At 36.8% G+C, this 27,533-nt stretch overlaps 2 protein-coding genes across 3 annotated transcripts; both read right to left on the bottom strand.

Annotated features, from left to right (window-relative positions):
• Window positions 1–845: 845 nt before the first annotated feature.
• LOC113109443 (prostaglandin-H2 D-isomerase-like) lies at window positions 846–10,677 on the bottom strand. The gene is made up of 8 exons (XM_026273011.1): window positions 10,629–10,677; window positions 6,060–6,226; window positions 5,399–5,538; window positions 4,405–4,481; window positions 4,211–4,321; window positions 4,005–4,106; window positions 1,169–1,203; window positions 846–1,062 (listed from the first exon to the last, which is right to left on the bottom strand). The coding sequence occupies exons 1-7, from the start codon at window positions 10,675–10,677 to the stop codon at window positions 1,169–1,171; spliced, it is 681 nt and encodes a 226-aa protein (XP_026128796.1). The 3' UTR covers window positions 846–1,062.
• Window positions 6,391–27,237, bottom strand: LOC113109664 (long-chain fatty acid transport protein 4-like). Of its 2 annotated transcripts, none has more exons than XM_026273373.1 (13): window positions 27,133–27,237; window positions 24,507–24,668; window positions 21,163–21,557; window positions 19,247–19,405; window positions 18,412–18,481; window positions 18,217–18,308; window positions 17,872–17,981; window positions 16,759–16,968; window positions 16,361–16,487; window positions 15,134–15,271; window positions 14,887–15,051; window positions 12,233–12,379; window positions 6,391–11,489 (listed from the first exon to the last, which is right to left on the bottom strand). In XM_026273373.1, the coding sequence occupies exons 1-13, from the start codon at window positions 27,207–27,209 to the stop codon at window positions 11,332–11,334; spliced, it is 2,010 nt and encodes a 669-aa protein (XP_026129158.1). In that variant the 5' UTR covers window positions 27,210–27,237; the 3' UTR covers window positions 6,391–11,331. The 2 variants fall into 2 exon arrangements, with proteins under 2 accessions (XP_026129158.1, XP_026129159.1); XM_026273374.1 differs by lacking the exon at window positions 27,133–27,237 and adding an exon at window positions 26,735–27,078.
• Window positions 27,238–27,533: the final 296 nt, after the last annotated feature.

The following is a 27,533-nucleotide window of genomic DNA, read 5'->3' as shown; positions in this document are numbered from 1 at the left end:
TATTTTTTGCTATTTCATGAATTGATTTAAGTATTTATTATTGACTTAATTTATATTATTAACATTATTTAATATTAATATACAGTCTGCTTTTACATAAAATATTTTTATTACATTATAAAATGCTATTAAATAGCCTATAAAAGTTTACCTATAGTGTATTTTTATTACAGTATAATATATATTGACAAAATGCAAATAAATAGCTTGTAAAATGCTTTAAAACACAGATATTTTTTTTTGTATCTTTTTACCTTGAAGGGTGTTCTAGAAGTAATGTATTTAAACAGGCTCCCATTGTGACAACATCCCACATTTAGTTTGACCACTGGGGCATGTTGTCACAAAAGATCAATAAGTGATGAATTAATTATGACACTTTTTTTTCTCTGGGCAATAACAGCAGAATTAATGTGTAGGATTTTTTTTTTTTTTTTTGCATTCAAATGCATTTTTTTAATGATTGTGTCTATATAGAGACGGAGTATATAGAAATATTGTACAAGTGCAATAAGTGTGACAACTAGTCTGGGTCTGCTAGTCTTGTGTTCTTGTTTGCTTTGGCTGAAATTCTGACAAATACAACATTAATATTAGCATGATTCTGTGAAATATCCCAATAATATTTTCAACAAATACCATATCCTTAGAATTAGATTTTTATGTACTATTACAAAACATGTTTAAAAAAAAATGTCATTCAGCGAGCCTGATTTTTCAGTCACAAACTCACAATAATAAGTTCATATGTTTCTAGTTAACACAATCTGTGAGAAAAGCTGTAGACTGTATAGTTAATTGCACATTAACTTTCATTTCTCATGCCAAATAACATACACAATATGAACAGATAAAAAGTTTTATTTGCGTCAGCGAAGATCATCAAAGACGTGATGATGATACATACCTAGATTCAGTGTTTTATTATAAATATAACAACTAAGCACGGCAAATGACAATGAGATCAAGTTACAATATTACAAACTGTCCCAAACAGACATCATTCTGGCACATTGATGATGATGATGATGTGTTTCCTCCAGCTCTAAATGTGACTGGGAACTGAAAGAGAGACAAAAACAAGTAAAAAACTATGTGCAAAACAATATTCAAAGCTTCTAGTAGTGTCACGAGGGATTGAAAAACTAGATATGAAGCTCCCGCTTACCTAACTTCCTGAAGGAGGACAGTCTTCTAAAAAGACTAAACAAAAACGAGACATTATGTGAGAATTTTGCATACAATACAACTATTTTAGACAATAAATAAACATTTGAATGGACTGTGAACAAAAGTTAATTCTTAAGCAGTTAATTGTGTCCAACCTTGTATAGTCTTTAAAAAAAGTACTTCAGCCAGACCTAAAAATATGACTGAATGTCATTGACTGCATCCGAATTGAATACTTCCCTGTACTGTATAAGACTGCTGAAAACAGTGACCAAAGAGTAGTGTGTCTGAATTCAGAGAATTAAAAAAAACTGTGAAAAATAATCGGATTAAAAGTACTCGGATGACTTTCTACTTCTGCCTGGATTCTGAAGTGTGCATTCGATGGACACTTTATTATCCCATGAGACCATAATTTAGTGATTTCGGATGCACTGATTGAGTTAGATATCAAACCAAACATCAAATGATTAAAACCTTCTCCTCATGTGTCCTATCAGAGTAACCACTTCATCTATAAACATGAGTCATTCCTATTTGAATACAACATAACTCTCGTCAATTTGAACAGCATTGCTTTATCATTCAAACCCTAGAGAGCCTTTTACACGTTCATTCAGTTTTAGGCTCAGCCAAAAATGAAAAATCTGTCATCATTTACTCACCCTTGCATTGTTACAGACCTGTATGAGTAGGGCGGTAAAATCGATTAATCGCGATTAATCGCTTCCAAAACACTTGATTTATATTATATATATAAATATATTACATATATTTCTTAAATATACATGTACAGTATTGTTCAAAATAATAGCAGTACAATGTGACTAACCAGAATAATCAAGGTTTTTAGTATATTTTTTATTGCTACGTGGCAAACAAGTTACCAGTAGGTTCAGTAGATTGTCAGAAAACAAACAAGACCCAGCATTCATGATATGCACGCTCTTAAGGCTGTGCAATTGGGCAATTAGTTGAAAGGGGTGTGTTCAAAAAAATAGCAGTGTCTACCTTTGACTGTACAAACTCAAAACTATTTTGTACAAACATTTTTTTTTTCTGGGATTTAGCAATCCTGTGAATCACTAAACTAATATTTAGTTGTATGACCACAGTTTTTTAAAACTGCTTGACATCTGTGTGGCATGGAGTCAACCAACTTGTGGCACCTCTCAGCTGTTATTCCACTCCATGATTCTTTAACAACATTCCACAATTCATTCACATTTCTTGGTTTTGCTTCAGAAACAGCATTTTTGATATCACCCCACAAGTTCTCAATTGGATTAAGGTCTGGAGATTGGGCTGGCCACTCCATAACATTAATTTTGTTGGTTTGGAACCAAGACTTTGCCCGTTTACTAGTGTGTTTTGGGTCATTGTCTTGTTGAAACAACCATTTCAAGGGCATGTCCTCTTCAGCATAGGGCAACATGACCTCTTCAAGTATTTTAACATATGCAAACTGATCCATGATCCCTGGTATGCGATAAATAGGCCCAACACCATAGTAGGAGAAACATGCCCATATCATGATGCTTGCACCTCCATGCTTCACTGTCTTCACTGTGTACTGTGGCTTGAATTCAGAGTTTGGGGGTCGTCTCACAAACTGCCTGTGGCCCTTGGACCCAAAAAGAACAATTTTACTCTCATCAGTCCACAAAATGTTCCTCCATTTCTCTTTAGGCCAGTTGATGTGTTCTTTGGCAAATTGTAACCTCTTCTGCACATGCCTTTTTTTTAACAGAGGAACTTTGCGGGGGATTCTTGAAAATAGATTAGCTTCACACAGACGTCTTCTAACTGTCACAGTACTTACAGGTAACTCCAGACTGTCTTTGATCATCCTGGAGGTGATCATTGGCTGAGCCTTTGCCATTCTGGTTATTCTTCTATCCATTTTGATGGTTGTCTTCCGTTTTCTTCCACGTCTCTCTGGTTTTGCTCTCCATTTTAAGGCATTGGAGATCATTTTAGCTGAACAGCCTATCATTTTTTGCACCTCTTTATAGGTTTTCCCCTCTCTAATCAACTTTTTAATCAAAGTACGCTGTTCTTCTGAACAATGTCTTGAACGACCCATTTTCCTCAGCTTTCAAATGCATGTTCAACAAGTGTTGGCTTCATCCTTAAATAGGGGCCACCTGATTCACACCTGTTTCTTCACAAAATTGATGACCTCAGTGATTGAATGCCACACTGCTATTTTTTTGAACACACCCCTTTCAACTAATTGCCCAATTGCACAGCCTTAAGAGCGTGCATATCATGAATGCTGGGTCTCATTTGTTTTCTGAGAATCTACTGAACCTACTGGTAACTTGTTTGCCACGTAGCAATAAAAAAATATACGAAAAACCTTGATTATTCTGGTTAGTCACATTGTACTGCTATTATTTTGAACAATACTGTATATATGTGTGTGTGCATTAACATGTACATAGAAATTTAAACAGTACACACACAAATATAAAATAAAATACATTTGTTTTGATGTTAATTGATTTTTACACCCTTAAGTTTGAGTTTCTTTTTTTTTTCTGGTGAAAATGAAAGAAGATAATGTAAAGAATGTAAGTAACCAAGAAGCTGACAGCATCCATTGATATTAATCCCCAGATCATTTTTTTCTTCACGCTATTGAACTATTTGGTTACCAGCATCCTTCAAAATATCTTCTTTTGTGTTCAACAGAATAGAGAAACTCAAAACAGGTTTGGAACGACATGAGGGTTAGTCAGTGAATACACATTTTCATTTTGGGGTGAAACGCTCCTTTAATTGTCCAGATGAAGTCAGACTTGTGTGTGTGAGTGACTGGAGAGGTTTACCAGCAGCTGGTGGAGTCAGTATGGAGTCTTTAGGGAATCCTTGAGCTGTGGCATACGCTCTGAACTTCTCCATCACGTCCGCCCTCAACTTCTTAGTACGACCTACAGTGAAATTACAGGCACTGAGAACAATTTACTAAGTCAGAGGAACAAGAACACCCTCCCAAAAAGCTTTGGTTGATTACGGTTGTTTCTAGCAGACTCACCATAAAGGGCCACTTGTGTGAACTCCTTGTTAAACTTCTTGTGTTTGAGGACCAGGGCGTACTCTGTGTAGTTCGTCTCCACCACAGTAACATCCTTCACCCTTCGGTGACCTTTATATTAGAGTAAAAAACTGAACGGTAGTATGGTTTTCTCAGGGTCTGATCAGTCATACTTGTCTTATATGTTGACTCACGAGTGCTGTAGTATGTGAAGACGCCGGGCACAGACGTCTTCTTATAAATGTAGACCTTAGAATGACAGCCAGAGGAACTGCATTCAATCACAGGAGACAGGAGATGAGTCAATATAACATCATACACTTGTGCTGTTAAACCATTAATCGTGATTAATCACATAAAAAATAAGAGTTTTGTTTACATAATATATTTTGTATATTTATTACGTATATATAAATAACCACATACAGTATATATTTTGAAAATATGTACATGTAGAGTATTTACATGAATATATTTATATTCATATAATGTATATTATATATAAACATTTATTTTATATTTTCCAAAATTTATACATGCAAGCATGTGTATTTATATATATATAATAAATATACACAGAACACACACATATATTATGTAAAAAAAAAAATTATTTTGGATGCGATTAATTGTTTGACAGCACTAAATATAATATAATATAATATAATATAATATAATATAATATAATATAATATAATATAATATAATATAATATAATATAATATAATATAACAACCTGAACCGGAAATTATATTTGTGATCTCGAAGGTAAGAATATACAATTTATTCTTACAATAATATAATATAATATAATATAATATAATATAATATAATAATGCAGTTATTTTAGAAACTATTCTTAATTGTTTTAAGGAAAACGGTTGACAAGAATCATCACACAGTGTGTGAATATAATATAACATATATTACAATTTAAAGAGATGACAATAATATTTTTGGAACTATTCTAACTTCATTATGAATTAAAATGAAAACAAAATACATTTCTTAAATATGTTTCTCAGTATTAACAGAGTTCAAAGTGCTGTTGTTCTAAATATATATAGTTCTCAGCTTGTATTTAAAAGAACTTGTGCAATAGTATTATATCATATGAAGTTTGACGGTATAGTATACAAATATTTTTCCTCTAAAAAACAAAGCCTAGATGAAAAAGGTGTCCTTCACCCTAAACTCCACATGGTCATGTTGACGTTCCCGTTCTCCTTGGGCTCCACTGTGCCCATCGAGATGGTGAGTCTGCTTCTGTGCCGCACAAACCCTGGAGAATCATAGGCCAGAGCGACCCGGTACCACCTCCCTGCAAACTGAACAAACACATCCAGCTCACAGATGTCCCATCTTCTGAGAATAAGCACAATTAGACAAGGACGTCTTAGAAAAATCAATATCCTGTCCAATCATTTTGTCTTCATGTAGATGCCTTGAGAGCTTGTTAGAAATCACTCGGTTCTTGTTGCAACACTGAGCGGTGACCTTTGCCCTGAGCTGTGTTTGTCTTCACTGTCTCTGAAGTTAATGCGATCGCTGTCCCCTCAAACAGCCATGTAGAGCATTCACCCAATCAACATGACTATTTCTATGTATTTCAGCCCTAGACAAGAAAAACCTCCCTAAACCAACATTATTCAGCTGTTTAAATATCACACAACACCAGACTGAACTCAACAAAGACCCACTTGTCAAACTGCTGTCTGGAAATTGCTACTAGTCTAATACCAGCATAACAGAAAAAACTACAGTACAATCCTGGAGAAAAAAGGCACCTAAAATCATTTCATGAAGCTTCAGTGTTTAAAACATTAGTTAAAGCACACGTTCTTCTCACCCTCTGAAGGTCAAAGTTTTTCTGCGGTTGGACGCTGGCGTGGACGTCAGTCAGAAGCATCAGCAAAGAGATGCTCACCAAGGCGATCTTCTTCATGGTCACGTTGTAGGAACTCAGCCAGGGACTGTGGACTGCTCTGGGTCTGCCAGCCACATTAGCCCCTCCCCCTCACCAATCCGGCCAATCACACGCAAGAACACACATCCAACAGAGAGACCATTCATTGAAGGTACCATGTCTGAAGCTTACAAGTATTACAATTTCCATCCCACAAAGTCATAAACGTTTCTATATTTTAGACACAGTAAAAAAGTAAACGAACAGGAGCAACTACAGAGAATTAATATATTTTTTATTAATATTGATTCTTGGATGCCACTGTTTCGAAAAAGCGTGATTTACAGCTAGTCTTTGAGACAAGAGGACTTCAGTGTGACGCGGCACACCTCACACATCTCTCTCTACATCAACACACACACACACACACACACACACTCATAGTTTCCCTTCTCTCATCTGCCTCTGCATGTTGTTCCTGAGTACTGAACAGAAATAGACTAAATAAAAGTGCATTTATGATCAGTCTTTTCAGAAGGGTGACAAATCGGTACAATTTATAAACATATCTGAGGAAAAAAAGGTCAGTTTTCTTCCTTACTAACAAAATACATTGGCTTTGGTGCTCAGTAAAACAAGATAAAACACATAAGTTATGTGACTTGAAAATGGTCCTTTGTATCATAAAAAAAATCCACAGTAAAAACGAGATATCCCTCATAAAATAATTATCAGTGAAAACATTAACACAATTTTGCAGCCATTCTTTGCATGAGGAGGAAACATTTATCATCTGAACAACAACAACGCTGCTAACAGTGTCACATCATTCAGAGAGAAAAAATGAAATAAAAAACCAGAAACACACTTGCACACACAAACCGATCCTTTGAAATGATGAATTTTGGACTGAAACTGAGAATTTCTACTGTATCATAAAAAACCCTGTCCATTTTCTAAGTATTTAAAAAAATAAATAAATACAAAAATTATACACAGCACTGGTTTTGTATTTCACATCGCTAACGCATTTACGATATATGAATAAAGACATTAAATTAAAACGCAGTAATCTCTGGTCAAAACACATTACTGAAATTGAAGGTCATTTGTGTGTCTTCAAGTGTGTCTTTTTACACAACTTTAAATAGATTGTTTAGCCAAAAATGTCAAAAGCTTTGTCATCATTCCTCACTTTTATGTTTTTCCAAACCTGTGTAATTGTATTTACTTTTTTTTGGAACACAGAAGAATCTTCATGAAAATTCTAAAAAGGAAAAATAAAAATAGACCATAAAATAGACTGAAATTGAAGTTTTCAAGTTGAAATTTACTGATGACGGGGGCCTTCTGAAAATTTTTTATTACACCTGGTCTGTTTGTCGTCAATATGACACTGCTTTTTTAAATATGTGAAATGGAGAAGGACATCTGAAAGCTTCAGTAAAAGGAATACAAACAAATTCTGCTCTTCTTCTCACATAAAAGTATCACATCGCTTTAGAGGACTCCGAAAAAGTTGGATTTTATTTTTTTTTGCACATTTCAGAATGTGACAAATGTTGTGTTCCATTAAAATGATCAGCACTCAGGTTTGGAAAGACATGAGGCGATTCATTTAGGGTTGAACTATGCCTTTAACTGGGAGAGTTATTCAAGAGAGGCCTCAGCAAAAGCCTCATGGTGAGGATTCCTGCTGTCATAGGACACAAACTCTAATACACACTATCACGAGAGAAAGAAATGTCTGTAGAGCAGATTTCAGACGTCATATTGTGTCTAACATATAACTCAGAGCATAAGATGTGCTTTCCCTCTCCTTCACACACCCAGAACAAACAAATAAACTGAATAAAAGATTAACGGAGAAATAACAAACAAATCACAACAAATCATTACACATCATTATTACTTTACAATAAAAAACAAAACAAAACAAAAAAAACAAAAACAAAACAAAACAAACAAGTGATAAAAGGAAAGGGCAAACAACAAAATAAAAACAGGAACAGTTATTGATGGAGACAACTGCATCTGATTGGCTGACTAACCAATGACATCACTACTGCACCCTTGGCTTTAAAGTGATAGCTCACCCCAAAATGAAAGTTCTGTCATTAATTACTTACCCTAATGTTGTTCCAAACCCGTAACCACTTCGATAATCTTTGGAACACAAATTAAGATTTTTTTGGATGCATTCTGAGAGCTCTCTGATGCCCCCTATAGACAGCAATGTAATTAACACCATCGAGGTCCAGAAACGCAAGGAGATCAGTAAAATAATCCATGTGACATCAGGGGTACAACTGTAATTTTACAAAGCTACGATTATGTTTGTGCACAAAGAAAAAGCATATGCTGTTTACATATGTGCCACTCTCCAAAATTGCGCTAGAGTTACTTGGAGGAGACAAAGTGTTGAATAAAGTCGTTATATATTTTTTTCCTTTGCACACCAAAATTATTCCCATAGCTTTGTGAATTACAGCTGAACCACTAATGTCAAATGGGCTATTTTACCGATGTCCTTGCTACATTTCTGGATCTTGCTTTTGTTAGGATCCTTGCTGTCTATGCAGGGTCAGAGAGCTCTCGGAATTCATCAAAAAATATCTTAATTTGTGTTCTTAAGATGAACTGGTTTGGAATGACATGACGGTAAATAATAAATGACAGAATCTTGATTTTTGGGTGAACTATCTTTTTAAGTATCAGTTGAAGTTTAAATCACATGTACAGCTATTTGAGTAAATCTCACTTCATCCCAAATGAAAAAAAGAACAATGTATACATTTTGAATGAATAAACTAATTCCTTTTAATTTGTTTTACCGAGTTTAATTTATGCTAATTCTAATTAATAAAAAGTCTTAATTTTTCAACCATTACCGCAATGAGAACGAGGATTTTGTTTGTCATTACGGTAATGAGAACGATGAGTTTGTTTGTCATTACGGTAATGAGAATGATTTTGTTTGTCATTACGGTAATGAGAACGATGAGTTTGTTTGCCATTACGGAAATGAGGACGATTTTGTTTGTCATTACGGTAATGAGAACGATGAGTTTGTTTGTCATTACGGTAATGAGAATGATTTTGTTTGTCATTACGGTAATGAGAACGATGAGTTTGTTTGCCATTACGGAAATGAGGACGAGGATTTTTTTTTTGTCGTTATGGCAATGAGAATGAGATTTTATTGTCATTATGGTAAAGTGATGAGGATTTTATTGTCATCATAGTAATGAGAAAGATATCTTAATATCATTACAGTAATGCAAACTTGATTTTCTGTCATTACAGTAATGACTTAATTTTGCAATATTTGTCTTTATATTTACAATTTTTTTTCTTTTGTCTGTGTTGTTGTTGTCTCTGTGTACTGGAAGCTTATGTCACTAAAACAAATTCCTTGTATGCGCAAGCTTACTCGGCAATAAAGCTCTTTCTGATTCTGATTTCATTATTGTCATTATAGTAATGCAAATTAAATTTGTTATTACAGTAGTGAAAATAAGATGTTATTTTAATTACAGTAATGATACTGATGTTTTTATTGCCATTACGGTATTGTACAGAGAATTAGATTTTATTTATTATGATAATATAAATTTGATTTTTTTTGCCATTTTGCCAAAAATGTAATTGACAGCATGGCAATGTGAATTTGAATCTTGTCACTACGGTAATGAGAATGAGATAATCTGCGTGGGGGCATTATATTTTAATGAAAATAAATGGCAAAAAATCTTAAAATAGGCTTCATTATTTTCTAGGCTATACATTTTTACAATGTGTTGATGCATGACCCATACATGTTTCTGGAGAAATTCACCTCAATAAGGTCAAAACACTTTTCCCACATCTGTGCTGAACGTTAATATATAGTGGCCAAAACAGTGACGTGGAGAAATTCAAGTGCTGCCACACAAAATGGTCTCGTCACACGTGCACACACACTTCAATTCTTGCTACGATATATAAATAAATAATCAGCTGTCAGTGGACTAGAGAACATGAAGGTTCGCAAAAGGAGATCGAGCTAAATACACATGAAACGGAAAGGATGCCCATAGATGTAGTGCTGGACACTTTGCATGATGGGAAGGGAGTACAAGCTAGGTCTAGAAAACAAGCTAGCTGTCTAAAAGACATAGAAGGGACGTCTAGGGTCATTTAGTGTAATGATGCAGGACGAGGGCAAAACACTATCTTCTGACCTGACAGTAAGGCACAGTGCTCTGTTTGCGTCAATCATTCATGCTGCTGAAAGAAAAACTAGAACGTGGAGAACAAATAGCCTATATCGCTTTCCCTTCCTTCTCCTCTGCTTCCACCCTTTTCCCTTTTAAGTCTGGCGCCACGATGCAGACAGACAGGATGTTCGTTCTTTAGCACCAGAGAATTACACTACTTTCATTCGCCTCCATGCAGACTCCGCTAGAGTGTCCTGTAGAGAGTCCTCGCTGGGAACTTAACGGTCTTCACGTCTAGCAAAACGAAGCAAACCCATGAAGCCCAGTCTGCACAATGTCACACCGGGCTGATCTGCTTCCATGCTGACGCTGCATACTAAAAGTCTGGAGTGGTACAATGGACACAGTAGCAGTGCAGTCTTCGACGCAGCATGACTTGTATATAGATGATGAGCTATTCTACAACTTAAATATATTTGGTGCATGTTAAATAAACAGCATGGCAGCTGGCAATTGCACAGCCAGTGCTGTGTTTGTATTGCACGTCGATCCTTGTGGTTTTGGTCAGGGCTTGAGGGCGCATTCATGAGGGCAGTCACTTGTCAAAACCGTCAAAATGAACATGTGTCAGTCTCGAATCCTGTAGGCAGGCGAGCATTGTGCAGCCGAGGCAAAGGGAAAGCTTTACCATTTGACAGACCTGTTTTTGGTCCTTGTGCCTTTTCCTCCAGTTTGATTTTTGTATTCTTGTTTGCTAAATTGCCAAATTTTTTAGTATTTTTTGTTTGTTTTTCGGGATGGCTGCCTGGCTGAATGCCACCTCAGTCCCGTCTTAAGGGTGGGCTGTGAGAATGAATCGACGGGGATTTGAATAATACACAACCAGAATGTGTTCCTGCGGCCCCTCGCTGTGTTTGCTGAGGTAATGAAGGGCGGAGTGATGAGGGGGCGGGGTTTGAGGGCTGCTGAAGCGATGAGGGATGTGATGAGGGAACAAGTGGAGGTTGGCAGTAGTCTCATAATTTCTGCTTTCCTGAGACGATGCTGCGATGGAGCTCCACATTCAGCTCCACATACTGTCCCTTAGTGCAGTCCAGGAAGTAGAGTTTGTCAGAGACGACGTTGGGATCGAATCCCTCCCGTCGCATGTCTGTCTTCTGGAATTTGAAAGTCCCTGAAAGAAAAAGATGCTATGCATTGGTGTACTGCATGTTTTGGCTCAATTATCTGTAGATCAAGGGTGCATATAAAAATAATTAATTCTGTGATTTTTTTTTTCAAACTTCAGATTTTGTTAAAGCCTTAGACATTATATCTTCCCTAATTGTCGAAAATTAATTAAACCCTGAAAAATGTCAGAGAAAGGCTGCCCTAAAATGAGAAGATGGTGCAATATAACTTATATGCACTGTCTCATGTCAAGTTAAAGTTTCCATTAATACGATAACGTACAGTACAATACAAAATGTTCATTCTTTGGATTCTTTTGGACCGTGTTAACAGAGTAACTGCAGAGGTTTAGAAATGAAAATATAAGACCTGCAGAAATAAAATAAATACTCTCTATGTCTATGTAGAACAAACCTACACAACCTCAAAATACATCAGAATAGTTTGAATTAGAAGTTGACTAAAATTGGATTTTGCTGACAATAAGAATATGTTTAAAGAAAGGCAATAAACAGTGTCGCTACTAGTCAAATCTATATATTGAAACAGCTCCTTTCATAGGAACAATGCTTTAGATATGGCAGCAATGACATGTTGCATCATTTAAGGCGGAACGGTAAATGGCGAATAAATAACTTGATTAAGCCTAGAAGAACTCTGAACATTAACACTTTGTGCTCCGTTCTTAAATTGGACGGGATTGTAACTGTGACATTGCCTGTCTGAGTTAAGTGTGCGATATCTCACCTGTTTTGTTCACTTCTGGTAAGAAGCGCAGAAAGACAGGCCGGGCATAGGGCGGCAGGGCCTTCTCCAGGTCCCGGCTAAACTTGACCAGGTCTGTGGTGTGCTCCGGGTCTGCTATGGCTGCCATCCCTGCCTTGCCTTCAGCACCTGAGGAAAAACACACAACAGGAACCTCAGGTGCTGTAACGAACCTCAAAAAAAGCTAGACGGCATAATCCAAGCCTATAAGCATAAAGAGACACTACTGAGTCGCCATGAATTAAAATAAACATTGCCTCGCCAGGTCATATATCACCTCTCCAAGGACAGAGATCCTATGAACTCCTGCATTCAGGAAGAGAAACAGTGATGTTTTACATTACTGCACTGCTACTCCAAAGAAAAGCTTTTTATTAGTATAAAAGGAGCTGTGTTTTGCTGTGCCGCTTCATTGCATTCTCAGTATTGCCACAAGAGGCGCTAGAGCAGCCATTTGAGTGCAATCCTCCGCAGTTCGTCTTCTCTTGGATGCCATCTACTGCTAACGTCAAGGCTACAGAAAACCCTAATGACTTCCAGAGTTCACAGAAACAGTTTTCTTGTGTTGTCGGTTTATCGATTTGCATGTAGAGCTTTAAAAAATGTTGATGTCATCAGCGAATGTTGTACACACATATCTATATGTTACAGAGCCACATCTCCAGATCTGCTGATCACATTGTCCTGAAGGTGAGAGAGTATTTTTCATCCGGCAGTCTCAAATGTACCGAGCTATATTCAGCACTCAGCTGCGATTCCTTTATAGATCTAGTGTAAGCAAAACCGAGGCAAAGAGAAGACTTTGTTTGGCTGTGCATTCCCAGAATCCTTCAGGAGCTGCTGCAGTCAGCTTTGTTTAAATTAATTATTGTCCTCTCCACACACTGTCTGTGCACCCGATGGTTCATGATACTATGTCATGACAGTCAGAACACTTAAAAATAACTCTGCACAATATTTACTGTAACATTTTCAACTTGAATCTTAGACTGTATTGTGTGCAATTTTGTTTGTCAATTAGCCATGTAATAAGCGAGATAATCACCAAGATTAAGCACAAAACCACTGCTGAGGTTTATTTTCCTTCCACTTGAAAATATAGTCCCTGAAGAGATTTTCTTATATGGGACAAAATGTGATTGGTGGGAAAATAAATATAGAGAAGGACGGTCACACTTTATTTTAAAGGCGCAATATGTAATTTTTCTGCTATAAAATAGCAGAAATCACTATATCTATGTTATATATATTTTTTAGATGTGTACTTACATCATCCCGACAGTTTCCACGAACTTTCAAATCCGGAGAAAATTATAGTTTAATTAGAAGACACGGCACGTTTCTTTATTTCCGTTTTGTCGCCCTTCTATGGCGTCATATAAACTTTGACCCCTCTAGTTTATCTAACTTCCTGCGGAACCGCCAAATACAAAGGTGAACAGAAACAAAGACGAGACGAAGAAGAAAAAGTAGTAGCCTTGATCGAGACTATTATATTTTATATTTAAATTGTTTATATTCGTATTTAAACCTCAATCAATAACTTAGTTATGGATCATGATTATGCTTTGCCTGCACGTTCTGTGAAGCGCAAACGCACGGGTGAAATAAATGACCCGAGATGGTTTTGGGACAAGAGAAGCAACAAGACACGAGTAAATATTGGAGTTGCATTTCCAAGATAGAGAGAGCTTCGTGACAAGCTGAAACTACAGAGAGATGCCGAACTCGCTTGCATTCTGATAAACAGGTATGCATCCATTCAGCTAACTGTATCTATCCGTATATTTTGTGAAACGATGATGTCTTGTGTAAAACGCAGACGGACTAGCTCTCATGTAAATCTACATTTGTTCTATAACTATCTGAATAAAGTAGCTTCAAATGCAGCTCTCTAACTTGTTCGATTTCATAGTATAACGTAATTATAATTATTAAAGAAAGGCGACCGTGTTTTTTAACATATATTATTACTAGCTAGATGGAATATTGATTTGATAGGAGTCTCATAATTCATATATCTCTCCATTCGAAAAGACGTGATTGTCAAAATACTAAGTTAGAACGAGTGAGGAATGACAGGGAGCGGCATGGCGCGTGTACGAATGAACAACAACTCCCATGAGCCTTACGCTCTTTCCCGACGTCAAAGTACGTCTTATGTTATTATTTTGATTGAGTGACCCCTGGTGGCCAAAAAAATTCCATACTGTACGTTTAAGAGAGTTAATTCTCACTATTGACAAAACATTAACTACAACTTCTGCCTTAAAAAACGGCTAATTTTCTGCTGATTAATTGTAAGTAAGGTAGCTGTAGCACACGACCCTTGCTGTGAATGCAGGATCAGAGAGCTCTCGGATCGGCTCTGAAGATGAACAAAGTCTAATGGGTTTGGAACAACATGAGGGTGAGTAATTAATGACAGAAACTTAGTTTTTGGGTGAACTATCCCTTTAAGTTATTGGGTAGGATAAGGAATATAGAATATGGTCATGCAGAATTGGTGCTTTTTAAGTACTAATAAACAGCCAGTATGTTAATAATAGGCTTGCTAATAAGCAATTAGAGAATTGGAATCTATACTAAAGTATTACTAGAAGGACAAACAGAAATGATGAGAAATATGTGATTACCTGGCACCTCCACTCCATACACCACCACATCTTTCATGTCCAGCAGGCGGCTCAGCGTTCCCTCCACCTCTGTGGTGGAGACGTTCTCTCCTTTCCAGCGGAACGTGTCTCCTGTGCGGTCTCTGAAGTACATGTAGCCGTAGTCGTCCATCACCAGCACGTCCCCTGAGAGGAGAAGCCAACAACTGCTATCATCTAGCTGAGCGTATGGAAGTAAGTGTGCGCTTGCGTAGTTAAAACACCATACCTGAGAGATAGGCACTATCTCCTTTCTTGAAGACATCGTGAGCGATCTTTTTATTAGTGGCCGACTGATTGACGTAGCCGTCAAATCGCCTGAGAGGGTCGTTTTGAATGATTCTGCCAACCAACTGACCAGGTTCTCCTGAGAAACAAAACAAGGAAATGGATTTTAAATAAGATTTATAAACTTTCTGCAGTGGTCAACAGATACAAGCAGATGAGATTTGAAATCTTTTTATGACATAATCAATCTTTCTTCAATTACATAATCAGTTGAGTTATGCTATACAAGAGTATAATGTATGTATACGGTTAAGGCTGAAAAGACTTACTGTATAGTTGTATAATTCATTATTATTTATTTATTTGTTCATTAATATGAGTTGGGATATTCGACTAAAACCTTATGTCACAATATGAGTAATTTAATTTAATGGTAACGATATATATCAAAATATTGCTATTTTGCTTTAAATAAGATCTTAATGCTACTAGCCTAAATAATAATAATAATAATAATAATAATAATAAAAGCTCATTGAAGACAAGTAAACAGTCAGCTATGAAATAATAATAAGACAAAAAGCAAACATAAAAATGCATACATTGTATAAAGTAATCAAATGTACGAAACTGCATATTCTTCACTACGTAAATTAAATATATATTTATTTTTATTAAAGTTACAAAAGTGATCTAGTCAAGAGCAATGACAGATTTTCTCTTGCTGTTTGATTAACATGAATGACAGACAGCAGGAATATTAGACTGCTGTCACTTTAAGAGCTGCCAATCTACTGTTACACATCTGCTTTCTTTCTCAGCAGTTTGCTTTCACTAAAGACCTACATTTATGAGGTTACTTGCAAAGATGGGCATTTTGAAACATAAGTGTGTGTTGTTAACCATTCATGGCCTTTATAAAGCGGCAAAAATAACTCAATGCTCCTGAGCTCTGTGAGCACGGTCTTCACATGTGTGCACCTCTCTGAGACAGACATCTTTTGCTGCTGATTGCGTTTTAGTGGCTTAAAATCACTTGTTTTTAAACCGCAATGCTTAAAAACATGTGTTTTCATGACCACATAGCACAACAATGTCAGATGAGCCTGTAACCCTGATAGAGAACATAGTCTAAAATCTCTACTAGAGATCTCTAACCCACACGTTATAGGAGTTATTCATCAATTCGAGCCTTTCTGCTTGTAATGAGAGTGAGGGAGTACTGTACCTGGACCACACGGGATACAGACTCCATCCGGTCCTCTGATGAGCTCCATGGTCTCCTCATTCACCTTGACTAAGCGGATGGGGTAAACATAGGGCAGGATCCGGCTGTTGAATCCACAGGCGCCCGTCTGCAGTCAGAACAACATGTTACAACCACCTTCCACTCTTCAAAACTTCAAATTAAACCAGTCACAGCATTTCCATCGGCACTTTAAATAGCCCATAACCACCTGTGCTTGATTACTGAACATCTTGTAGAACGCCTCATAAAATGTATGCTAACACACAATCAAATTGCTGCGTACGCATCCTTTTCCATATGCATCATCCACTATTGTAGAGGTTTACATCTGGTCGTTTACAGACACTCCATCTAAAGTGCGTTTCGTCGGGGCAGACCTTGTTGTCGAAGTTGCCCAGGCTGCAGTTGCACTCGGTGGCGCCGTAGAACTCTGCGATCTGTGGGACGTTGAAGCGGCTGGTGAACTCCTCCCAGATGGACTGACGCAGGCCGTTCCCGAGGGCCATGCGCACCTTGTGTTGGTGCTCGGTGTCCTTCTTCGGCTGATTCAGCAGATAGCGGCAGATCTCGCCAATGTACTGCACGATCTGAGACATCAAATCAAATATCAGCTTTTAAAACTCCCTTTCCATGCAGAACATTAATATTAATAACATAATTTGCAATTGCACAACTATAACATCAAAGCAGAGGGCTGAAAGTCCTGGGGATATTCACTGAATGCACAATACATTGACTATGGCTTTGTTTGCCAAATAAAAGTGTGCAAAATTGCAATGATTTGAATGATCTGCTCTATTAAGCCTTGAAAGCCCATGTCAGTAGGTGGATTTCAAGTCAACAGCTTATGTTATGACTCATGAGTTTGACAAAAAAACACTGGTGGAGTTCTGTTCATTTCTGTGTCTGAGTCAGTTATTCGTTTGCATCCTCATTAGAAATTTTCATCTAAAATGTTTATTGATGTTCTGGAGGAAAACATGCCTCAATAGTAAGTTTTATTCAAATGCATGTAGTAAATACTGCTGTTTACATTTATAAATACATGTTATACATTAATAACACATAACAATAAATTAAACATAGCTAACACATACATATCTTAAACATGTAAACAAACACACACACACACACAGAACAAATTCATAGATGTCATTTTAAATAAATATATATATTAAATAATGATTTTTAAATGTTTCTGAAAAAAAGTGCTCTTATGCTTACTGAGACTGCATTTACTTATAATACTTTTAAATATTACAATTACAATTTTCTATGTGAATATTTTCAAATGTAATTTTCTCCTATGATGCTAAAGCTGAATTTTCAGCATCATTACTCCAGTCTTCAGAGTTCTTGCTGCTCAAGAAACATTTCTGATTATAATCAATGTAAAAAACAATTGTGCACATTCACCCAGCAAAAACTGAAGAACTACAGGCAAACTGAATTCTTGTATATTCCATAATAACATCCAATCCATCACTCACTGTGCAGTTGTATTTGATGCAGTCATCCCAGAACTTTGAAGCGCTGAACTTCTTCCTGATCACCACAGTCATTCCATGGATCAGACACTGTCCGACTCCCACGATGTTACCTGCCAGAGAAAACAACTCAGATTAAACACTCACACACACCAACACACGCTTGAAAAAGAAAACAGAAAACAAACTAAGCTGAGCTGTTTTTTTAAAAGAGCACTGGACAAGTCAAAGGGCCTTCCATCGAAACAAACCACAAAACCGTCACACAGGAAGTAGCCTGAACTGAACTCTGTGACAGGAAATGCACATATGAAGAAGGTGTAGAGCAGCCTGTGTGCAGTGATGTACCGGCTGAGTGGTAAAGTGGTAAACAGTCATAAAGCACATCCTCAGACTTCATTCTGAAACCGTAGTACACCAAGGCAGCCATGCGGTAATACCTGAGGGAGGAACGCAGGAAAAACACAGAGCTTGATTCATCGAGAGAGAGAAATGAAGGAGAGACTGTGAGAAACGGAGAAATGAACATTGTCACACACTTACCGACTGTGTACAACAATAGCAGCTTTGGGCATTCCAGTGGTCCCCGACGTGTAAATGTAAAAGAGCCGATCTGAAGGCAAAGAGGAAGAAAAACTATCAACAATCTAATTGTTAATGGGATTCCTTTTTAAAAGTTAAATAATAGGTAAAAATTGATAGCCTGAATGCACTGTAAGTCGCTTTGGATAAAAGCATCTGCTAAATGCATTAATTTAATTTAATTTTTAATTTAAATAATAATAATAAAAAAAGTATTATTTTAGTATCATTGAGTTACCATTACAGTTTTTATTAATATTTTATTGCTGCCTTACCGCCTCTCTCTGTCTATGATTAATAAAAAGAAAATTATTTAATTTTTGCTTTCATTTTAAGTTGAATTAAAGTTTTAGTAACTTTTTTAGTTTTAAAAATATTTCTCTAGAATTTGTATACATTTTCATTTCAATTCTGGTTTTAAACTAAATGAAAATGAGAAATACTGCCCTCTGCATTTTACTTTTTTTTTTATTCGAGTCAAATTTTATTTTATTTCAAGTAACAAAAATCCTTTTTATGGTTTTGGTTAATTATAATAACCCTTACAGGAAATATTCAGGCACAATTCAATGCCAGATTTTTTTAATTCCTTGAAAACAGTTTGAAAATCGTTAAAAAAAAATTTAATAATAATAATAATAATACACATTAATGAAAAAATTTAAGCTTTAAAAAACGGATAGTTGCAATACAACATTTCATTACATAGAACAACTAAGAATGAGTTCATAGTGATATATGATTTCATATTTTATTTTCTGTATTTGGTATTTGAAGTGTTCGATAAAGGTCTTGCCTGTGAAGCTGCGGTCTGGTTGTCTGGGCTGGTTTGTAGAGGTCGTCTCCAGCAGCGGCTCCAGATGCTCCGTCCCTTCAGGAACCCGCTTAGGGTCCCATTCTCCAGAGCAGAGGAGCTTCACAGTCTTTCCCATGGAGCTGTGCACCTCACACATCGCTGAGACAGGGAAAGAGCGGGAGAAACGGATGAAGTCACCATCACAGACACAAATAATGTCTAGAAGACTCCTCAGAGAAAGCACAGGACAAACAAACGGCCGGAAATGTGAAATCAATAAGAAACGAAGCTGACTCAACATGGCATGCTTTATGAGTCAGTTTCCAATTACTTAAGAGACGACTAGCGAACTGGATTTCATGAGGATTTCGCTGGCGTCGGTGACCTCAGCTATGAAGCCTCTTTGGTGCAGAGAGGTTATTTCGCTAAGTGTTACACACAGTCACCTCTGGCCTTAATAAATCTGAACTCTGCGCTACTCATTCATTCGGCTCTCTAGAGTACACACTCTCGTCTTCGTCCAAGTGCCACTTCCTTATTTGCTCTCTGTAGTGTGTCATTACAACACTTCTGAACTGCTGCCCTAACCGATACTAAATTGAGCCAACAGTTTAAAAATATAAAGCCTTGTCTAAAGTCAACATGAAATCAAAACTCACACTATTTTCCCTCCTTTTTTCACATTCTGGTTTAAGGTGCAAGGTGCATCGGTGCACAAATAAATAAATAAAACTAACTTAACTACATAAACATAACTTGAAAAGAAAATGTATTTCACAGATCCAGAAATTTCCTGTATCCCTTCTGGTACATAATCACAAAATGTACAGAACAGTGTTGGCCATTAACTAAAAATGCTACTAACATAACTTGTTTTATTTTATTTATTATTATTATTATTATTATTATTATTATTATTATTTTAGGTGTAGGTTTTCCAGAAACAACATTTTACATCTTCAGAATTTCTTTCGTAATAATTTGTGGAATTACTTCTGAGAAATGACTTTAAAAATTAGTGATGCAGAATTACAAAATGTTGAGGTTGCAATTATTCCTTTTACCGAATCGGTTTACCTGGACCGATGAAAAAACTAAAAATATTCCTTCCAAGTGCAGAAAACGCGAACTTAATGTTTGAGGAAATATTTTGTGAAAAAATACGTTCCGGATATTACTTAATTTTCAAAACAAATGTCAATGAAGCATGAGAAATTGCTACACTGTTACTTCTGCAATTCTAAACTGTTGCTCAGGTATTTTGATTCATTTTCGTGATTCGGTTTGTTTGGATGATTCAAAAAAAGGAGTCAAATTCATTCACAGTGCAAACATTTTACATCTTCATTTTCAGGAAATAATCTGTTCAATTATTTCTGAGAAATTACTAAATTTTCCCAACAAACAGTCATTCAGAATGACACCTGAGGTAGCACTGAGAAGTTTGATTCATTTTAGTGAATCAGTTTGCTTGGATGGTTCAAAAAAGATTCATTTCCAGACATTTTACACAGACTTATTTTCCCCAAAAATTAGCCAATCCTTATGAAAATGAACCATTGTTTAATTATAGTAAAAATGTAGTTACCGTGTTTTTTCGGCATAATGATTTCCATTGGTATAGCCACAGTTTTACTAAAAATTACCATGGTTAAACTATGGCCAGTTTTTATTTGTTCTAAAACCATGGTTAATTTTAGTTTGATTTTAGTGAATTTGTTTATGTCCATTGACAAATACTGCATCTGAAAATTAAACATTTAAAAAATATATTTCCCCTGTAACCAGGCTAATAATAGTTAGGTAAGGTCCGTTAGTAGGTTGTAGCATGGATAAATACTTCTTCAAACGCATGGTATGACTGTGCTCAGGAAGCCACAGTGTCATAGTAGTTTCCTCATCACATCTCTTCTCACCATCAGTCAGCTCACTGCCGAACACCACGGCTTTGGCGTTGGAGATGTTGACACAGTGCACCAGAGCCTCCAGTCTCAGGTTGAAGTTGATGAGAGCTGCCTCCACTCCGATCTTTGCCATGCCCAGCCAGAGCCCCACGTACTGAGAGCGGTTCTCCATGAACAGAGCGATCACGTCGCCCTCCGTGAAGCCCCTCTGGAGCAGAAGGTTAGCCACGCGGTTGGAGTACTCGTCAAGCTCCTTGAAGCTCCATTTCTCGCCCGTTCCTTCAAAAATCAGAGCCGTCTTGTCTCCGTATTTCTTGACAGACTTGGCGAAGAGTTTGGGAACGGTGTTGCGCTCACGAAGGTGCTTTTTGACATTGAGTTTTACCCTCAGCAACACACTGGCTGCACTGCAAAAGAACACATTTTGATTCACATTATGATTATGATGGTTCAAAATCTTTTCATTTAAAACAATTTGTCAAATGTTTGGAATAATTCTGATGTTTTTACAATGTTTTTGAAAGAAGTCTGTTCTGCTCACCAAGGCTGCTATATTGGGATTATTGAGAAATATATGATTACTATTTAAAGTAACAGTTTTCCATTTGAATATGTTTTAAAGCACCATTATTCCAGTCGCATGATCCTTCAGAAATCATTCAAATATGCTGATTTGATCAGTCATTATTAATTATAATTGGTGCTCAATTATTAATAATGGTCCTTATAATGATTCATGTTATTACTATTTTTGTGGAAATTTTTCTTTTAGGATTCTCTGATGAATATAAAGTTTAAAACAGCATTTATTTATAACAGAAATCAATGTCACATCAATTATTAATCAGTTTGTTGGGTTCTTGCTGAATCTCAGAATTTTAAATCAACCTTTAATGTTGGGGAGAGTTTGATGATTTCCAAATTTATTCAGTAGAGAATGTATAGTAATACGCACTGAAAATAATGTTTAATGTTTCTTGACCGAGCAAATTAACACATAAGAATGATTTCTGAAGATCATGTGACAACTGAAGACTGCTGGAAATTCAGCTTTGAATCATAAATTACATTATATATTCACATTTTTTAATTATCACATATTTTTATGTAATGATATTTTACATTATTACAGATTTTACTGTATTTTGATCAAATAAATGCAGCCTGGTTAGCATAGGAGTTCAAGTAATCTTGATCATTTCAATTTTTTGACCGGTGGTGTACTTCATTGCGCAGGTTATTGTGTATAATCACCTGTTTAATGGTAATGTAAGTGGCAGGAAGTAGTTACACAAACACTGTCAGTCTGCTAAAAGCACTGATCCCCGACCCCTGCATCCTTACGTCCATTAACAGCTACCCTAAAAGCCTCCGTCCCCCAATCCAGGCTCTTACAGAGTCATCTGTGCGGCTGATTTGATAAACCCTCACCTCCACCAGTGACAAAACTCTGATTGCTAGCTGAGGTTTTGCCTTTTTGCTTCGCAACAGCAAACAGAGAAGTCTTAAGGCGCTCAGCAGTCGGGCTTCAGATTACTCAATTCACATTTCAAAACCTACAGTCTTTGAGATAAAAACAAGCTGAACCTGCCAGGAACAGCCCAGAAACCCATTTCAACAGACTCCCAGCTCGTAATACAGAAATGTGCGCTTGTGTTCGCTGAGGGACTGTTCAGCCTGAGTGAGAGAGCCCAGGTTAATGTATTACCTGATCATTATTCACAAACCATAAATCAGATTACTTCTGTATCAGTGTGTAAGGAATGTCAATTATTTATTACATATTGCACATATTAAAAAAATTACTAAAAATTTCATATTTTACTTTAATGCGTTTACTTAATTTGGCATTTATATAGCATAGAAAGTTCTTACATCAGTTATTACAGCCTTTTTTTGTGTGTTTTAATGTATAGTAGACAAAAATATGAAGTACCTGCCTACAAAATTTCTTAAAAAATTTGTAATAAATGAGTTTATTAAATCGCCCAGCTTGTTCTGAATTTAATGGAATTTAAAATAAGTAGTTTGGATATTTAAGAGCTATTTTCCCCAAAATCTAAGGGTGCTTTCACACTTGGTTCACTTGCTTGGTCTGAACAAGAGTTCGATTGCTCCTCCGCTGGACTGCGATCATATTATTTTATTTGGGTTCGAAACGCGGTTCATTTGCGTCATCAAGCCAGCAGTTGTTTACCTCGATGGCACAGGAGCCAGCGGCAAAATGCATAACTTTAAGATGTTTGTTTTTAAAAACGTTGGCTTAGTTTCCACTTATGTCTGTCTTACGATTGTACTACAAATGCTCTTAAGAATGCTGAAGGCGAACAGAAATGAGATGTACAGCTCTCTGCTTGCAGCGTGTCAATCACGCTCGTCAGGAATCAAATAATACGTCATAAATAGCAATTCACTTCCACGATTTGGTACAATTGTGTTCATATTAGCAGCGAACCGTAATGGAGTACACATGAACCGTACCCCAGACCACCCTTTTTTAAGCAGACTTGGGTACTGTTCGTGGTGTGCACCCGAGTTCGAAAAACAGCGTAACATCATCCAAACGAACCGAACGCTGATGTCAATCGAATCAGGTGCGCACCAAAAGTCATGAAAGTGTGAAAGCACCCTGAAACTACATTTGGATTCACTTGAATAAAACATAAAAAAAAAAAAAAAGTAATTTGGTAGAGAAAATTTCCAGAATGTGCAGCGCTGGAATGTCAACAAAGGGTGGAAAGCTAAAATAGAGGATATTTTTTATTTATTTTAATTTGACAATTGATGACCCTGGACCACAAAACCAGTCCTAAGTGTCAAGATTTATACATGAGCTGAATAAATAAGCTTTCCATTGATGTATGGTTTATTAGGATCGGACAATATTTGGATACAACTATTTAAAAATCTGGAATCTGAGGGTGCAATAAATCTAAACATTGAGAAAATTGCCTTTAAAGTTGTCCAAATGAATTCTCAGCAATGCATATTACTAATTAAAAATTAAGTTTTGATATATTTACAGTAGGAAATTTCCAAAATATCTTCATGGAACATGATCTTTACATAATATCCTAATAATTTTTAGCATAAAAGCAAAATCTATAATTCTGACCGATACAGTACAATGTTTTTTCAGTTACTGCTAAAAATATACCTAAGCGACGACAACGGGTCACATTTTTGATCCCTGCAGAACTACAGTGTTCCTTATTTTCATATAGTGTTTCTGGATTTTTTAAAGGTTTTGATGACTTGTAGAAAATGTAGAGAAGTACATAAAAAGTATACACTGTGCATATATACAATATAAGATATAAAAAGACTAAAAAGGATATTGTAGCATATAAACTTACTGCAAATCGCGGTATATGGTCTTTGAAAACACATGTAAGGACTTCCATCCACCAGAACCCAGGAAGAAAATAAAAATGGACGGCAGAACCTGGAACCAGGAGAGTCCAACGCACATCCTGAGCGTGAAGAGAAGGGCCGTGGAGCACGCCAACCGCAACATCCTAACACACACAAACAAATATGAGGTTATCGTTAGATATAGAAACGGAGGATAACCCTGATTGACTGTGAATGTGTGAATTTGTGTGGATACAGATGATCATACATCGACAAGAACTTAACATTAAATATTAAAATGCTCCTTTACAATTAAAACGCACTGAAGTGTTTCTAGGTCTTCTTTGACACTAAAAACTCCTGTAAAGTATCTAGGGAGGATTGAATGTCAGTGACGGAAGGCAACAGAGCTATTTGATCTGTACTATCTTTCCAACAGCTCATCTGAATGCAGAGAAGTATCACATGATCCCTAAGTACGCCTATGAGAGACCGGGGCTAGTTGTCACAAGGGTTTTATCATAGCAACTATAAGATTTCATAAGTCAAAAGATTACAGATACAGATGTGGGTTTTCCATTTTGGTTTCAAACATCTAGTTCAAATATTATCATATTTTTGGTGAATATTTTCTCAGAACAAAAAAAACTCTTAATATTTCTTGCTATGGCCGTTAATATATAGCAGGTTGCAAAAAACTCTGAAATACATTCCAGTATGAATTTAAATTATATGTGACCCTGGAGCACAAAACCAGTCTGGGGTTTCTTTTGTAGCAATAGGCAAAAAATACATTGTATGAATCAAAATTATAGATTTTTCTTTTATACCAAAAATCATTAGAAGATAAAGTAAAGAGTATGTTCCATTAAGATATTGAGTACATTTCCAACCATAAATATATCAGACTTTATTTTTTATTAGTAATATGCATGGCTAAGAACTTTATTTGTCCAACTTTAAAGGCGATTTTCTCAATATTTAGATTTTTTGGCAACTTCAGATTCCAGATTCATCTTTCAGATGATGTATAAATCTCAATTTCAAAATTCATTGACCCTTTTGACTGATTTTGTGGTCTAGGGTCACATATACTGAATATAGATTAATTCTGATTAATTAATTGTTATGCAGTGTGACAACTAGCCCCGGTCTGTTGCGCCTATAGATTATACGCCGTTTCACACTTTCTCAATGTTATATGACTGACACAAATGATGGTTACACATCGTCATCGTCGCACGTTTCCGCCGCAGCAGGGAAATCCTCCAATGTGCGCCTGTCTATCCTGATCCTGAGTGAGGGATGCTGGGAAAATCCCCCCTCCCCGCGTGTATTCAGTCCTTCAGACCTAATGATAGACGTGCTGCTGGTGCGGATGGATATTAAAGCAATGCAGAACAGCCATCATCATCATCAGGCGATGGTTACCGCAGAGCCCGGAAATCTGAGCGAGCACATTGGCTATAGACCACTGTATTGACTCATTTCCGCGAATCGAATCTTTTGAACAGTTTCATGTCAAAGAACGGACTGACTGACACCGATTCAGAGATTCTTTTACTCCGACTCGCTGCGCTTAATTTGAATTTAGTCAACAATACTAAGATTTTCATCTCCAAGTTGACAATATTTTAATATGTTAATATTGTTCGTGTAAATGTAATGATTGTAAGTCAGTTCAAAAGGCGATTGTCAGTTCAATGAGTCGTTCAGTTGTTGATTCCAGAACCGATTCGTCAGCGCATCGCTCCGTCCGTTTATTGACTCGGTTGAAAAGACTCGATTCAAAAGAAAGAGTCGTTCGCGAAACGGACCTCCCTACAGCACTGCAGCACACTAAGGTTCACTCTTCTGTTAAAATCACAAGATACATTATGAAGAATTCACGCATTACATTATATCATGTGTTTACACGATCAGGCATGAACTGTAACGTTATATCATGAGACTCGGTTGCGCTAGGTTATTTGCTGTCCGTGTTTTATATTGAAAAGCCCAGTGCGGATATATGACATCCTATTCCTCCAGTTAATCTGTCCCACGTGTACCGCATCCATTAGGCAACACAAGCAAGACACAATGTATGCTGATGCTTCTGTACAAATCGGTAAACGCATCTTTAACTGGCAGCTGACAGCTGCGATCATGACGATTAATGATTCAGGAGATTCCGGAAATGGACAATGGTTAAAATATCTGAAATGTAGGTGTGTGTTCCGGGAAATACCTCGGTTTCGGTGTCCGTGGTCACAATAACGTGTATTTTATAGCAGAAGGGGAACCTGTCCCGTACGATCCCACCTTGATCGGCTTAAGCGAAACCTCCGCCGTTTACCTGCGCGGATTCACGCGCACCGGCGTGTAACGGCCGCACGCCTGCCTTTTACCTAGTAACTGCGGCGTCTTTGGTAGACTCTGCTCCGGTTTATTTCATTTTTTCATTCTTATCTGTTATCGCTTCATTATAACGATGGCTTGTAGCGCTGGTAATTCCAATGACCTTATAATTTTCTTACTCGCGCCCGCCTCCGCTCTATCCGGCGCTCTGTGTGCATTGATTGACAGCTCTTTCAACCAATCGCGTTCTCTGAGCTCTACAGTTTCTTTCAGAAAGGCGGGGCTTACAGTCCTGTCGAGGAAATGTGTCCCAGCCAGCGAATCATCACGGCAGCTTCCACCCGGTAGCAGCTCCGCGGGACCATGAGGCATGATGGAGGAGGAGAAAGAGGGCTATTGTCAGATATCTGCACATCTACTAGCCACTGTAAAGCCATAACAGCTGTTTGTGTATATAAAAATAATTTAATGTATATGGCAATTAAAACGTGTTAAGAGGCAAATTAATGCCCCGAAATAAAATGGATTCAAGAATGATTTTTTTTTCCGTATCCCGGAAGCGTTTTAACACTGTTGATCTAATGTATCTACTTTCTCTTTGGAAAAAATGTCTGGATTATTAAACTAACAAAATCAATTTTACCATATTTTCTGTTATTATGAGTTTATAGCTTTATTCTGCACAAACA

Source organism: Carassius auratus, chromosome 10 (assembly GCF_003368295.1).
Source record: "Carassius auratus strain Wakin chromosome 10, ASM336829v1, whole genome shotgun sequence".
NCBI lineage: Eukaryota > Metazoa > Chordata > Actinopteri > Cypriniformes > Cyprinidae > Carassius > Carassius auratus.
The sequence above is the reverse complement of the archived record's forward strand: the minus strand, read 5'-3'. Positions and strand labels throughout refer to the sequence as shown.

What these genes read in the sequence shown, in the direction of transcription:
- LOC113109443 (XM_026273011.1), bottom strand. Translation starts at nt 10,677, where the DNA reads ATGGAAGCAGATCAGCCCGGTGTGACATTGTGCAGACTGGGCTTCATG. An exon ending in AAAACTTTGACCTTCAGAGG is followed by an intron (nt 5,539 to 6,059) that starts GTGAGAAGAACG and finishes GTGTTTGTTCAG; the next exon opens with TTTGCAGGGAGGTGGTACCG. An exon ending in ATGACCATGTGGAGTTTAGG is followed by an intron (nt 4,482 to 5,398) that starts GTGAAGGACACC and finishes GATTGAATGCAG; the next exon opens with TTCCTCTGGCTGTCATTCTA.
- LOC113109664 (XM_026273373.1), bottom strand. Translation starts at nt 27,209, where the DNA reads ATGGTCCCGCGGAGCTGCTACCGGGTGGAAGCTGCCGTGATGATTCGC. An exon ending in CACATTTCCTCGACAGGACT is followed by an intron (nt 24,669 to 27,132) that starts GTAAGCCCCGCC and finishes TGTGTGTGTTAG; the next exon opens with GATGTTGCGGTTGGCGTGCT. An exon ending in TGGGCAACTTCGACAACAAG is followed by an intron (nt 16,488 to 16,758) that starts GTCTGCCCCGAC and finishes TTCTGACTGCAG; the next exon opens with ACGGGCGCCTGTGGATTCAA.